Source organism: Monocercomonoides exilis (genome assembly GCF_001643675.1).
Source record: "Monocercomonoides exilis strain PA203 chromosome Unknown scaffold11-1913109, whole genome shotgun sequence".
Lineage (NCBI taxonomy): Eukaryota > Preaxostyla > Oxymonadida > Polymastigidae > Monocercomonoides > Monocercomonoides exilis.
In genome coordinates this window covers 921,934-938,398 of record NW_027150556.1, presented here as the reverse complement: position 1 = coordinate 938,398, position 16,465 = coordinate 921,934, and the positions used below count along the sequence as shown (strand labels likewise).

At 31.7% G+C, this 16,465-nt stretch overlaps 2 protein-coding genes across 2 annotated transcripts; one reads left to right on the top strand and one right to left on the bottom strand.

Moving 5' to 3' along the window:
* Window positions 1–10,648: 10,648 nt before the first annotated feature.
* MONOS_11597 (uncharacterized protein) lies at window positions 10,649–12,417 on the bottom strand (the record flags this gene model as incomplete). Its single annotated transcript, XM_067864141.1, has 2 exons — window positions 10,649–10,660; window positions 10,798–12,417. The coding sequence occupies 2 exons, from the start codon at window positions 12,415–12,417 to the stop codon at window positions 10,649–10,651; spliced, it is 1,632 nt and encodes a 543-aa protein (XP_067731603.1).
* A 475-nt stretch (window positions 12,418–12,892) lies between these two features.
* MONOS_11596 (Vacuolar protein sorting 45A (Vps45A)) lies at window positions 12,893–16,460 on the top strand (the record flags this gene model as incomplete). Its single annotated transcript, XM_067864140.1, has 12 exons — window positions 12,893–12,898; window positions 12,954–13,149; window positions 13,224–13,489; window positions 13,553–13,648; window positions 13,700–13,807; window positions 13,957–14,055; window positions 14,200–14,349; window positions 14,501–14,830; window positions 15,083–15,239; window positions 15,371–15,444; window positions 15,732–15,937; window positions 16,056–16,460. 12 exons carry the CDS (start codon window positions 12,893–12,895, stop codon window positions 16,105–16,107), a joined length of 1,740 nt encoding a protein of 579 aa, XP_067731602.1. The 3' UTR covers window positions 16,108–16,460.
* Window positions 16,461–16,465: the final 5 nt, after the last annotated feature.

Sequence of the window (16,465 nt, the reverse complement as noted above, 5' to 3'; positions counted from 1 at the left end):
TTTTATGAGAAAAAGAAAGAACATCTGGAAATGACATAATAACAATCCAGCGAACAGCATCATTATTGTATTGACAATATTTGCCCCAATCCTTGTTCGGATGAATCAAGAATTCATCAGAAGTTTTTTTGATTAATCCTAATTTTACTGAATTATCATAAACGATTCAATATTTGATCCTCGATAGTGTATTCTTCGTTAATATTTGACAATCTAAGCAATTCCTACACACAGATGCAACTGATAAAAAGTCTTCTTGTTGAAAACAGTTGTTGGAAAACAGCAATTGAAGAATAAGTCCATAAGCTTCTGTCACGTTTTGTTGTGACCGTTTTTCAAACCCAGAATGTTTTTAATATTCATCCATGAAAGCTGAATTTCAGCGATCACATAATAATTCCTTTGACAGTTTTGAATGTAATATCTGTGAAAATTCTTCAGTCAGTTCATTGTGAACCGAATTCTTTATCAATAATTGAGAAATGAATCCAATCACAAATGATCATGCTTTCAAAAGACTTGCAATGCAACAAGTGTTTCCAAAATGTTCAACCCGCATATTGTGCGGTTATGAATTGGGTGATTCTTTTTGAAAAGTCACAAATGTTTAATTTTCAAATAAAATATAATTTTCATATTTTGCTCAAATTTCTGTTAACTAATATCAAACTACATTTATAAGGAATCTATTTCTGGATGATGCTATTTCAAACATTCTTGAGGATGTTTGTGAGCTGAAACAGAAATTTGAGCAAAATATGAAATTTTAGATTTATTTGAAAATTAAACATTTGTGACTTTTCAAAAAGAATCACCCAATTAATATATTTTCTTTTTTTATTTCATCCTTTCATTGAAATGAGATTTGTTTTATATATCAAAATAAAAAATACATTGTCTGGCTGATCTGTTTTTTTCGATGAGTCAAACGTTGGCGTTTACTGTTCATATGTCAAAAGGGGATGACATAACAAGTAATTATCATTGAACAAAAACTGATTATTTGCACAAGTTTTATCTTTTTTTTCAATCAAACAAATTTTTTCGACACATATAGAGTTTTTCAGTTGAAATTTCACAATTTTCAAAATTGTAGAATTTTTGATTTTTGAAATAGAAAGGTGGAACTAATGAAGGTGAATGCTCATGTTTGTCAAAAAGTTTTGCATGTTCGAAACCATCAGAAATGATATTTAAATTTGTATTAGAATCACTCATCAATTTATTTCCATTAATGTGAGTATTTTCAGTTTGCGCAATTCCTTTGATTGTGTCAACATTGTTTCCATCTTTCGGATAGCCTTTTAATTTTGGTTTGGATGAAATAATCTTACGAATATTAATAAAAGTGTTGACAAAGGAGTTGCTGTCTGAATTTTCAACTGGAAAGTGAGGGGTTGATGGTAACTCCTTTGATAGCTTATAGCTATGAGAAATCGACGTTTCATTAATATTATTCCAATCCTTGAGGTTAAATTTTTGATGTTCCGTTGCAGAGATAGCTATTTATTCATCCCACGCACTTTCTTCTAAATATTTGATCTCATCTTCAAGAATGTTTCGTTTCAATTTTATTTACACTTTTGCTGAACATTCAGCTAAATGAGCTTTTATCCATTTATTTCCTTTTTTCCAATCATCCTCACTTAGTCCTGGGGAAAAAAAAATAAGGTTATAAAAAATCATTGTGTGATGAGTTGAAAAGAAAATTAAACCTGCTTTGCGCATTGGTTCTTTTGATTTATTTGGTTCAAATATTTCATCGAAATTTTGGAGCAGCAGTTTTTTTATATTACTGAGCATCCCGCTTGATACTTCGAATATGTTTTTTTTTAAAATATCAAATGGTGAAAATCTCAAGAGCGATTGTATTTTTATCGTTTTCAAATGAATAATTGATGAACAAAAAACGATTGATAAATACTTTTTCAAAATATAAAGATTGACTGAGTATTAGGCAAAACGTATCATATTTCGTCGAATCAGGATATAGGAGATCATCATTATTTAAAAAGCAATTAATGAAAAAAAAATGATTCAAACGATTCCATTCTTTGATGATGTTGTCCAAAGTTTTTCTTGACATCTGATATTTGGTAAACACTTTTTGAACCAGTTCCTAAATATCATCGCTACCAATTCTTTCTTGCTCATTCCAATCGATGCATGCTCGATATCTCAAAGTTGATTTGTGTGTGTTGTTCATTTAACAATAATAAACTTCTTTTTTTTCTGCAACGAATTGATCTATTATATCAATCCTTGATAAATTTTTTATTTGAAATTAAAAGTTCATTCCTTGCATTGTTCAAAAAGCTTGTTTTATAGTTTTTTGTTTCTTTTTCGAACAATAATTTTTTTCATTTCAATCAATAATCTGAATTCCATAAAAAGAACGAATGAATTTGTGAAATTATATTTCCAATTTTTTTGTAAGATAAAAGATTTGTTCAAAAGCATTATTTTATTGTTCATCGTTTTCATCATCGTTTTTCACCATTACCAAATAGTTTTTTCTTGTTTCGCGCGTAATTTAAAAATAACTTTTGCAAAAGAATATAAAATGTAAAAAAAAGGTATTCTTTCCATCAAAAAAAGTTTAATTAAAAATCTTTGGGTTGTTTCCAAATTTCAATTTTTTTCTAAATGTCTTGCAAGCATATTTGATGATTATTTCTAACAAGATTGTAATTGAAAATTGTGAAAAATAAAAACACTTTTTGAAAAAATAAATTGAAGTTTATCTTGTTTTGGCATTGTAAAATATCGACTGGTTTTATAAATTCGAAAGATTTCTGTAATGTAACTGAAATCATGGAAATATTTTATATTATTAGTAATCATTTTTTTTTCTTACACAAACATGGCTAATGACAACTTATCTTATTCGTTCATATTCTGTTTTTAAGAAGATTTTTTTGTATAATAGTTTTTAATGTGATTAATTAAAAATACTCAACTCCGAAAATTTGAGCAAACTTTTGTTTTCAGAAAAATATTTTTTTTTAAAAAATTCCCATAATAAATATTTTTATTATTTAATAAAAAGAAATTCGAAAAAAAAGAACATATTTTTAAATGGAATAAAAGAAAATTTTATAAAGAAATAACTATTTGCGTGATTGTTTTTGAAATCAAAACTTTTGTCTGTGTGTTATTTTTTTAAAGATCGTTTTTCGTTCGGAAGAGATATTCAATTCAAAAGCTAAATATTCCACAAGTGTTTCAAAAGCCAATGTTTTGGCTGATATCAATATAAAGACGTTATATATAAGCCTTTTTTCTTTTCAATGGTTATTTGTTAATATTCAAAGGATCTTTTTTAATCGAAAATTTTGAAAGAAAAAATATGTTTTCGAAAATGATCACCCACTTCTTATGAAAAGTTGCTTGTGAAGAAGAAAATATCATAATTCTTTATCATCCTTAAAGGATGATGCATCACTTCCATCTCCTTCTCCAAAAGGATCGATATCATCATCCATGTTATCTTCAAATTCAATGGCTGGAACATCAACATCACTTGTTTCTTTATGATCACTTTTTTCATCATCATCAATCTCCATTGTGATGACTTCCTCGATCTCATTTTCTGATTCTTCATCGTTTGTGTCATTTGTTGGTTAGTATTAAAAGACATGAGAGAGAAATTCTTTTATTGTTAAATTTTCATCTCTTTTTCCAACGAAACTCATTATTAAAATCATCAACAAATCTTGTTTTGACTCCTGTTCGAGGGAAACTTTTTCTTAGCAAACTGCAAGTTCCTTCTTTCGAATTTGTGCAAGTTCCAGTGAGAGGATCACGAAAGTTGTATTTGTGACATCCCGTCAAATGTTTATATCCCAATGTCTCAACACACTGATATGCTTTCCATTCATCGGAGAAGATCTTCGTTCCTTCGATCCCATTTGTCTGGATGATCGGAATTAATATGCTTTTCTTTCTATTTGGCACTTTCAGAAGTTAAATTTTTCGTTTCTTTCCTTCAACGTTCCTTTCGATCATGCCAAATATCCAAATATGTGCTTTTATCTTTCCCTTGTGATATTTCCTTTTCCTGAATATGGCTTCATCAATCTCCACAATTACCTCTTAACCTCCAAGCTTCTGTAAAATTGTCTTGGAATACGAAGAAAAACTTGCATGAGCAATTGATTAATAATAGCCAACAAATATCATGCTTGCATTTGTTAATAAACTTGCTTGATAAATTTGTGTGTCAATATGAAAAATACAAATAATTTTGATTATGATCTAAAATTTCCAAATATTTTTTGAAAAACGCTGTTTCAGATAGCAATGAAATGCATTTTGAACATTTGCTGCATTTCCATCTTCTCCTTTGATCAATTTTCTCGACCTTCATGATTGTTCTGCAAGTTGCACATAATCTTGTGCGAAAACGCGTCTTAGTAACAGACAAATTTCTCGATAACAACGGTTTTTTATTGTATAAATGTGCTTTCTAATTTATTTTGATTTTCTTTTATTTGGCGAAAGTTGTTTTTGAAGGATCAAATTGTTTAATTGCAAAAAATAAATATATGATATACCAGATCAATCTAATTGTTTTGAGTCTATATATTTCGAGGAAATCGACACTAAAAATATCGCGAATTCGTGTTTGTTTATTTTCAGTTAATTTTTTATAATTTGCTATTGTTTTGTTGATTAAATATGAGAGATATGGTATATCAGCTATAGATCCATCTCGATAAAGATCAATCAATATTATCTATTTATGTTTATCTGATGGTTGTTATCATCTTGTATAATAAGTTGGAATAGGCAATGATAATAGGTAGAGATCGAGAGTTATTGCTGATATTCTTAGGGGTTTATCATGATTTGATTTTCAGTGATGTTCCATAATGAAGGAGTTATTGACTGCGTAATCGATATGTATCTATAGCTGACATACCATATCTCCAAGGAGAAGATTAGCTAAAAGATTAACTGAAAGATTAACTGGAGTGTCGAAGATAGTGAATTAGTGTGAACATGTGTTGTATGTTGAAGGTGTGAGCGTTGGTGAAAATCGCAAATAAAAATAATTGATTAAGTTTTTTGTTTTATAGTAAATGGGTCGGAAGAAGATATACGCAACTGTGGAAGAAGCGAAAGCGGCTCAACAGAAACAAATTAAACAGTTTCAGGAAAAACATAAAGAAGAAACTAAGTGTTACAACGAACATGTATCTGAAAAACAGAAGAAGTTGATGAAGATATTGAGGAGAAAGCTTATCGAAAATTACGAGCTGTTAGATGAGATGATGGAAAAAGTTAATGGTTAAGGTGAATGTGTTTAATTTTGGTTAAAAGAGTTAATTGTTTTGCCTGGACGGGTTAAACTGGGCAGGTAATAAGTGTGTGCTGTGGCGTGGAAATATTGGGTTAAATCTCCTAGCTTTTCACCTGTACCGGGTGCACCGGGTCAATTCCATTCTCCAAAATATGTGGACAAACGGGCAAAGAGAGCAAATTGGGCAAAAAATACATTTAATGTGAAAAAATGAATTGTAATCGTTTATATTCGACATTAATCTAACTATCATCTTTCCCGTAAATTTTCGTTTCTAAAATAAATCTGTTACAAAAAAAATTTTTTTTTAATTTCTAAAAAAATTGGCAACCGTGAGCAAAAGCATAATCGAAATAATCGGTAAAAACAGCGAAACGGTTCAACTCCTTTTTAGCATGGAAGAAAAAACATTGAATGAAAAAATTGATTCTTACGTTGTTGACTTATACAATTATCAAAAGCACGATGGAGGCAGTGGCTCTGTTGTTACTGAAAGAGCAGTATTGGTGAACAAAGTGTCAAATTTAACTGTTATCTACATTGACATTAACAAATCGTTAGACGATGAGTCTTAACAATCTATCAGATCAAAAATATTAAACAAACTTGATGAAGACGATGTCGTTGTTCAAACAGCTTCTGGGGGATTTCACATTTATGCAAATACCGATGACTTTTACGCCAACTTCAATAGAATGATTAAATGTTACACTTGCGATGAATTTGATGTAGATATCATGACGTCGTTGGATGAAAGCAAACGATCATTAATTGTATTACCAAACAGTAAAGTGCGTAAGGATCATCGATCAAAGACAAATGTTTATTAGCTTGTTAGAGGTTTGTTTGACTCAGCAATTACACGAAATGTTAATGAAATATTAAACGATCTCTCCTTGAAACTGTATATTAAAACATCTGATGAAATAGATAATATTGTAAAATTAGATTACGACAATGACAATATCAGTGACGAATTAGTTAATGTTTTAGTCAACGGGTTGGAATGTTTTGTCATTCGTAACGATGCGGGAAATATGCCAATCAACAGAGAAGTCACGTTTTTCACACTGTTTCAAGCAATTAATTCATTACCGAATGAGCATATCGAATAAGCTTACTGCAGAGTACAAAACAGTGACAATTTAACAGCTAAAGCTCGTGATAACTATTATGTTGCAAAACAACGACACAGATGTTTGAGGTCATCGGCATTTGTATTAGTTAATACGTTCAAGATATTGAATAATGACTATAACACAAACGAGATATTACCGTTTCTGAGAAACGTCAGCAACATCGTTAAACCATTTGATATGTCTGATTCGTTTTTCATGACAGACATTCGACGAAAAACTGAGACAAAACAATTCAAAATAGCTGATGATGTTATTAGTTATTTGTCGAGAGTTATATATGACTTATTGAAACAGGTGCAATGTATATTCAAAAAGATTTCAATATATAATACAAACGTTAGGGAATAACGATTGTTTCAGACATAAATATGACACGTAATTTAAAAATGATTAAACTGTGGTAAACTGAACATAAAACAACAACAGCATAAGACATTCTACTGTCTTGTTTGTCGAAACGAACATTGCAAGGTATTGTGTTTAACGCAAAAGATACAGCTAATGTATTCTCAATATTTCAAGGTTTCAAATACAATTTACGAGAACATGAAGTTATGGAAATAATCTCAATGTTTCTTGACTTTGTTCGAGAGGTAATTACTGATTCCAACGACAACGAATATGAATATGTTATTAACTGGATTGCAACCATTGTTCAACACTCTGGAATGAAAAATGAAACAACATTAACATTGAAAGGTGTTCAAGGTATTGGGAAAAACAGATCCACAGATGTTATATATGAACTATTCGCTTGTTATTCAAGGAGAAATGTCACAGAAATTGGAGAATTAACTGGAAACTTCAACTCTGTTGTTGAAACCAAAATGATGATAGTTTTGAATGAACTGAAAAATTGTGGAGACGATAAATAAGCAAATTTCAATGCGTTGAAGTCTGTAATAACAAAAAACTTTACTAGAATAAACGAGAAGAATCAACCTCGTAGAACCGCCGAGAATGTGGCTAATTTTATATTTATTACAAACCACTCATTTCCTGTAAAGATAGAAACAGGCGATCGCAGATATGTTGTTCTTGCATGTAACGGTAAATACAAGAACAATTTCGATTATTTCAAACAGCTATGTTTTTCATTTACGACAGAGTTTAATGACAATTTGCTCACATATTTGATGAACAAAGACCTTTCTCCATTTAACGTTAGATCAATACCAATGACAGAGGCTAAAATAGATATTATAGAAGCAAGCAAAAGTCCGTTGGAAATGTGGATTTGCAATCATTACGACGAGCTATATGTTGGAATGAATTGTACAGAAGCTCTCCTCTGTAAACCTGTTGAAATTAAAGACAAGAACTTCCAACTGCAACTGAAAGATAAATGTGAACGTAAACAAAAATCTATAAATGGAATACGATCATGGCATTTTATATTGAAAGATGAATGCAAACAAATGTGCAAACAAACGATATTCGAAGAAGAGGATAATTAATAATAACAGAAATGTTACTGTTTTGTTTTTACTCATTAAATGAATTTTGCCCACTTTGCTCTCTTTGCCCGTTTGTCCACATATTTTGGAGAATGGAATTGACCCGGTGCACCCGGTACAGGTGAAAAGCTAGGAGATTTAACCCAATATTTCCACGCCACAGCACACACTTATTACCTGCCCAGTTTAACCCGTCCAGGCAAAACAATTAACTCTTTTAACCAAAATTAAACACATTCACCTTAACCATTAACTTTTTCCATCATCTCATCTAACAGCTCGTAATTTTCGATAAGCTTTCTCCTCAATATCTTCATCAACTTCTTCTGTTTTTCAGATACATGTTCGTTGTAACACTTAGTTTCTTCTTTATGTTTTTCCTGAAACTGTTTAATTTGTTTCTGTTGAGCCGCTTTCGCTTCTTCCACAGTTGCGTATATCTTCTTCCGACCCATTTACTATAAAACAAAAAACTTAATCAATTATTTTTATTTGCGATTTTCACCAACGCTCACACCTTCAACATACAACACATGTTCACACTAATTCACTATCTTCGACACTCCAGTTAATCTTTCAGTTAATCTTTTAGCTAATCTTCTCCTTGGAGATATGGTATGTCAGCTATAGATACATATCGATTACGCAGTCAATAACTCCTTCATTATGGAACATCACTGAAAATCAAATCATGATAAACCCCTAAGAATATCAGCAATAACTCTCGATCTCTACCTATTATCATTGCCTATTCCAACTTATTATACAAGATGATAACAACCATCAGATAAACATAAATAGATAATATTGATTGATCTTTATCGAGATGGATCTATAGCTGATATACCATATCTCTGCAATGATTTCGAAAAACTTTTATAAATAATTCGAAAAATTTTCTTATTTATAAAAAATTAAAATCAAAACTGACTTACTTGTTCGTCGACTTGAATGAATCGACAAAAAAACATTGGTATGCAGCAAATGAGTTAACTGAAGGATTAATTTGAAATATTAACTTTTGAAATAATAATTCTACCTTAAACATTTTAATAATACCATAAAAAAAACTATTCAGGTTGTGGGGGAAAAATGCACTTAAAAAGAATATTTCCAGAATTATCAACACTATTTTTTTTTTTTTTTTTTTTTTTTTTTTTTTTTTTTTTTTTTTTTTTTTGAATGAATGTGAGCCTTATCACATGCAAGCGAGATTATCATGAAAAAAGAAATTTCTGTTAAAGAAACCAGATCTTATTTATTAACAGCCCAAGAAATAAATATTTGCTAACTATTTTAATTTAAAGGTATTATTTAAATTTCTTTCATTGGTTTTATTTTTTGTTAAAGAAAAACTATTCGAAAAAATAAATTGATTTAGTTTTGAAAAAAGTTTTATCAACAAATTGCTCTTTCAGAAAAATACAAAATAAAATTAAATTATCCAAAAAATAATTGAGCATTTTTAAAAAATAACTTTCGAGTCATTTTTGGAAGAAACAGAAATAACAGTTTTTTACAAAAAAGTTTTGAACTTATTTGAGCTTCCTAGTTGCCAAAGTAATATATTCGATTTCTCTTTCTCATTTTGAGCACCACCTTCCACATCGAGTTTTTTTTCTTCAATCTTCAAGCTCGACAATGGAAAAATATATTCTTTTTCAAAAATTTCTTGAAGAGCTTTATCAATATCTGAGCATCTCCCTTCTCTGCTCATCAGTCCTGCCTCGGTTTGATAAATTTCACTTTGTTTTTTAACATGCAAAAATTTATCGCTTTCTTCAAAATTCGTTGAGCTAACTGTAAACAGTCTGTTAATTTGTATCAATGAATAATCTTTTTTCAATTTCAATGTATTCTCGCTTTTGATGTTGTTATGAATTGAATTCACTTTATTTTCTTTTTCTCCTCTTAAGCAATTGCCAAGAAAATGTTCAAAGCCTTTTTCATCTCTCAATTTTTCACATTTTTGAGTAAACGATTCCAAAATGTTTCTCTGCTTCATTTCACAAATGATTTCTTTCCCAACTTCGCATTCAGAAGCACCAGCCGGTTGATTAATAGATAACGACGAATTTTGCCCAAGTTGTATCTCATTTTCCAAAGTGTTTTCATGCCGATACTTTGAAGATTGATCATTTTCGATACTTTGATTATATCCAATTGAACCGAAAGTTGATGGAAATTTTTCCAAATGGCTTCGTTTAGAAATGACTTTTGAGTTTTTAATTCCTTTTGCAAGTGCTGAATGGGCTGAAATGTTCGAGTGCGACAAACTCTCTTTTACTCTTTTAAATGGTTCCTCATCAATTTCTGTCAATTTTTTGCTTTCACAGTCATATTGAATTGTTTCAGTCAGAATAGGACCATTGAAACAACTTGTGGTTTTGCTATCAAATTTTTCATGTTGCATTTTTGAATCCACTTTGTCTTTTGCTTTTTCATATTCTTCTTGTTCTTTTATCATTTCAGCTCTTTTCCTTATCTTTTTTTGGAATTTCTTTATTTTTTTGCGAGATGTCGAACTTACAAGTGTGTGATCGCTTTTTGAAGTTGAAGAAGAAAAAATAGACGATCCAAAGGTTATTTCTGATATTCTAAATCGAGAAAGTATCTTTCTTGGGGAAACTAATAACGTTGGAGATAGTCTGGAATTAGTAAAACTTGGAGAATGAATTTTGTATCTTTTCAAAGGAGATGAAATCGGAGAGATGGTTATTTCCTGACTCGAAGAGTTTGAAGGCGCATCATAACTCTCGCTGTCATTGTCAAGTTCATCACAAGATTTATTCTCCGAAGTGGATTGAGAAGAAAAGTTCGCAAAAGATTCCGTCTTGTCAGAACAAAAAATTGGATTGTCATCAAATATTGACTTTGAAGGATATAATGGACTAACTTTTTCATCGTTTGATTGATGGGCATCTGAGTCAATCCCCATCGCTAATAGCATTTGAGTTGGCGAAGGTGTTGTCACTGGATTTTGATTTGATTGGATTGATGAAATGTACATTGTTTGCTCCACAAATGGAGGTGTTGAAAAAGATGGCATTAATTGCTGGGAATTTCCTTGTGAAGAAAATACACTTTTTTCAGAAATTGTTTCGGTTGTTGAAGAATTGCTTTTTAGATCACTATCTTTCTCCTTTTTCTGGAAATCAATGATTTGACAACTTTGCGAATCCGAATCTGAATCTGAATCTATTTCAATAATTGCATGAGTTGTAACTTTCAACACATCGTCAAGTTTGTTTACGCCAACAAAAGAAGTCTCTTGTTTTCTTTGTGATTTTTGAGAAATGCCCGTATCTCTATTCTGATGAAAATGCCTTTCAAATGAATCTGAGACCTGTTCAGAAGATATACTATCAATTGAGGCTTTTGTTTGTAACCTAAAACGAGAGAAAGGGTTTGGCTTCATATCAGGATTATTGGAATCATCTCGAAATTTGAAGCCAGATAAATCTATTTGTCTTCCATGATCAGGCAAAAGTGAAGTCGGAATTGACTCCTCAGAAGAGTTCGTATCAGATGAAGAAATAAAGTTCGGACTCTTACGCCTTGTTTCTGCGAAAGAATGCTTACGATGAATAGAAAGACGACGATGAAGCGACTTGTTATCGTTTGAAGAAAAAGAAGAAAAAGAAGAAGATGATAATGGCGTTGTAGATTTTTCCGCTGATTCAATAGCATGGGGTGGTGATGTTGTTGTTGCAAAAGAAGGAAACAATACTTCCGATGTCGCCGATGGAGAAACGGTTTTAGAATCTAATAAACGAACTGGCTCATTTGCATGTAAAGGAAGTGAGTTTGAGCAACTCAAATGAGGTGTAAAAACAGGTTGATCTTTGTTTTTAAATTCAGATAGAAAAGATATTACTGAAGCCTCTGAAGGAAAAGGCAAAGGCAACGTATTTTTCTCTTTTTGGATATCTGAAGATCCAACTGCAAGTGATTCATTTAAATTATTCGAAAATTCTGTGTCTGGCTTAATTAATGTATTTATATTGAGAGATTCGTCGTTCGACGATGAAGAGAATGTTGAAGCATTATTTGAATCAGTGCTATTTTGATTTAAAGGTAAAGTATTTGAATCAAAAGCAGGAATAGATGAAGGAATTTGCATTTCCACTTCTGAATCAGTACTTGCAGTTTTAAATTCTTTGACTTTTTTTGCCGCGCTTCGAAGCAAGCGAAGATTAATTGGAGTACGATGGTCTGTGGACTTCCTTTCTTGTGGTTGCGATAAATTTTGTTGAGTATTCTGTTGAGAAAGTGTTGCATCCATTAAGTTTTGATCGTCAATGTCAGCTCCGTCCTTTCCCTTCATAGAACCAAGTAAAAATTTTAGTAAGGTTGAAACATCTACTCCTTCTTGTGCAGCGCATTCTCGTATGTGAAATATTTTTTTCTTTTCCGTCAGTTCTCCATCAAAAATTAATCCGCAGATTGGGCATAACAAAAAAGAATCGTTTAATTTTGCCACGCTGCTTTCGCTTATTGCTTTCTTTTGTTGCATTTTTTGTGGATGTTCACCACCATTTTTTGTGGTATTTCGTTTGGAAGATACAAAATTATTTTTTGAATCATCAGGAGATATGCAACTCAAGACGTGTGTTTGCCTCTTTGACAGCGAAAGGTGGCCAAGATAACAGCTACACACAGGACAAAGGATTTCGTTCGTATCCCTTTCAATGACAGAACAAATTTTAAAAAACGAATATCGAAAAGATTAAAATAAATATGGTAAAATTATTTCCTTTAACTGCAATGTCATTTCTCCTTTTATCAAAACGTGTTATAAATAGAAACAAAACGTTAATAACTTATAAAAAATGTTTATCAAAACATTGATCTTTGATACCATTTGTACTCTTATTGAAAACTAAACTTTATGTCACACGATACTCCCCGAACGGAATATCTCTTCGAAGGCATTAGAAGTTATTTTACAAATGTATTTGCAGCAGAAGGAATGAAAGTGCTGCTTCTTGATGATCGTACAGTTTGTGCTTTTTGATAAAAGAAATATTTCCACAATCTATTTTTACAAAGAGCTCAATTATATCATTAGTATTCGGGCAAGCAGAAATTCTTAGGCACGATGTGTATCTTATTCAAAAACTTAATTCAAAAGGAAGAGAAAAACTTCCAACAATGAAAGCGATTTGCATTTTGTTGCCAACAAGAGAAAACATTGAACTCTTGGCAAATGAACTTAAAGATCCAAATTACAAAGAATATCATATTGGTGTGACTGTTTATTTTTATTTTTAAAGTTGAATGCTGTTTTCTTTATTTTGATTTTTGACTTTTATTTAATAGCATTTCTTCCAGGTTTAAGACCTGGAGACTTAGAAGACCTTGCCGGAGATGATGTTAAAGAAGCTGTGGTAAGTGTTAAAGAGATATTTTGCGCTCTTCATCCAGTTACGCCAACAATGTTTACGACACTTCCAACAGAAATAAGAACAGTTGCATCAGCAACTACTGGAATGACCGCAGAAGGATATTATTCAATTCCTCTTCATCTATCAACAGGAAGAATTCCAGATGTATTTTTTGATACATACATGTCGTGGGTCAGAACAGTTTGAGAAAAAAAATATTATATTTTGTTGAAGTTTTTTATTAAATATATAATTTTTTACAAGATTGTTTCATCTCTTTTGTGTCAATATTTGCGCCCTTCTTCGATACGATATCTTAAATCTTCGAATATATGTAGGCAACTTGCAGATGGAGTTGTTGTATGATTAATCTAGGTTTTTAAATATTCATTTGCTTCATTCTTTTTGCAGACACATTTGCGCGATAATGAAAGTTTGTATCATGGAAGGCAGTTTAGACCAGCTACTGTTCTTATCATTGACCGAAGAGAAGATCCCGTGTCTCCTCTTTTATTTGCTGTTTGCAAAACTATTTTCATTAAAAATAAATTACCAACTTTTTAAATCATTTCAAATAATCTTTTCTTTGAATGACAAATGCATTCATCTTTAATGGCTTATTCTTCTTTCAAAATGACTTCATGCTGTTTTTCTTCATTGCTTCACAGTGGACGTATGGCTCAATGATGCATGAATTATTTGGATTGGAAGAGCAAATGTCTCTTGTTGTGAAGAGCGGCCGTTTTGCACCAGAACCAGGACAGCAGGTTTGTTTGACTTGGACTTAATCATTTATTTTTCTATATTTGAACTATTTTTCTGAAAACAATAACGAATTTATTAATAATCATATTGTTTCTTCTTTCTTTTTTTTTTTTTTGAATATTGTCATATCATTCACGTTTTGTTAGCCCGAAGTGTTTTCTCCTGTTTACGATCAATTCTTCCACGACAACATCGACAGCGACTTGGGAATGCTGTGCGAAAGAATGCAGCAGCTTTCACAGGAATATCAGGCTCGCCATGCAGAGCAAAAATCGCGCAAGGTCGAATCTATGCAAGTTTGTATTCAGTTTATTTGCAATGAGATCATAAATAAATTTGGAATTAAATAATCACAATGTTTTTGTTCTTATTTTCTTTTCTTTCCTTTGAACCAATCCTGTTTTATCTTAACATCCTTTCAATCATTAATTCTCCATCTTCACAAAGGACATGATGCAATTCCTGGATGATTATCCAGAATTCCGCAAGATCGGCTCAGGTGTTGCCAAGCACGTTGAGACTATCGATGCGCTGACACATCAGATTGAGAACAGGGGAATGTACGACTTGTCTGAGCTGGAGCAGGAGCTGGCCTGTGCAAACAGCCATTCGGATGCTGTGAAGAGGGTGGAAGAGGCACTCAACGACACTCGCTATCACGCTGAAGACAAGCTGAAGCTGGTGCTGCTGTATGCACTGCGCTATGAGACAGAAAGAGGAAATCGCATTGCTCAGTTTAAAGACAGACTGCAGACAATCATCCCGGAGAAAGTGAATGTGTGTTGTCAATGTTGGATTCAATTATTTTGTGTTATTGTTGAATAATGAATGGATGGAATGGAAATATTTGTTAATAATGATATGAAGAATGAACATTTGTTGTTGATGCTTTTTTTTTTTTCGTTTAATTTGAATCCTCTTTATCATTCTGTAATTCTCATCATTTCGATATATTTGATAATATTTCCTTAATTTCTTAATTTCTTCTTCTTTTTTCATTGTCATTGTTTTTCATTTTATTCTTTACAGTTAATTGATGATATGCTCATGTTTGCAGGTACGAGGTGTCGTACTTTGGATTTGTTCCAAAATAAGACGATGTCTTCTGCATTCAAACAAAAACTTGCTTCTGTGTTCAAAGGAGTCGAAAACGTGCTCACTCGCCACGTGCCTCTTGTTGCTGATCGTTTGATTTTTTCTTTTCTTTTCTTTTTTCTTTATTTTTTTTCCCCCTTTTTTTTTGAAATTCTTTTTGAAAAATGGTTGATGTTTTTGAATATTGGATCATTTTTTCACTTATATTTTTGATTTATTTAGTTGCCACTCAAATTGTTGAAAACTCTCTTGATCCATCTCATTTTGACACAATACACACTCCACCCTCACAATCAGTTTGCATTTCATATTTGCGTATTTTTTCGATCATGTTTTTATGATTTCTGAATTGCTTCTCTCTCTCTCTCTCTCTCTTTCTCTTTCCTCTCTCTCTCTCTTTCTCTCTCTCTCTCTCTCTCTCTCTCTCTCTCTCTCTCTCTCTCTCTCTCTCTCTTCTCACCTATCTGATTCAACTTTATTTTTTTCTTTTTATTTTCAATTTTAATCATCACAATCAAATTTTTTCTATCACATTCATCAACACCTTCCATTCATTCATTCATTCAATAAACCCTTCCCTCAGCTGCAACGAGCGTCCGCCTCTTCCTCAGCCTCTGCCTCGTCTTCTTCCACTCCTTCGTCTCTTGTCCCTTCTGATGCTGCTCTTCAGAACATCGTCATTTTCGTGGTTGGTGGCATCACCTACGAAGAAGCTGCCAGCTTCGGCAAGTTACTCACACGCGGCGTGAGAGTCTTCCTCGGCGGCTCAACTGTCCTCAATTCGAAAAAGTGTGTTGGAATTTGAATTTGTTTTATATTTTCTTTTCTTTTTTCTTTTCTTTTCTTTTCTTTTCTTTTCTTTTTCTGTGTTTTTTTGTATCATCTTATTTATTTTTCGCTTGTTCAGGTTTTTGAAGATTGTTTCTGAGGCTGCAAATGTTTCAAGGCGCTTCGGATAAATAACTCTATGAATGCACAGCAATATCTGCACATCTGTTTCTATTTCTATTTCTATCGGCTATTCTTCTTTACCGAAGGAATTTTTATTATCTTTTCTTGACTAATTGAAATTTGTTATAAAAAGTTGTTAACTCTCATTATCTGATTGAATTTTTTTCTTTATTTTTCTGTTTCTTTGATTTTAGTTTTTTTCATTGAAAAGAGGGGAATTGATTTAATTATAAGTCATATCTTCTTCAATTTTACCCTCACTTTCATTTATTTCAATCTTCCATTATCTTGACCTTATTCTTGTTTCTTTTTTTGAGTGATTATAAGATAATATTCACACACCATTTGCGGATGGTTATTATATCC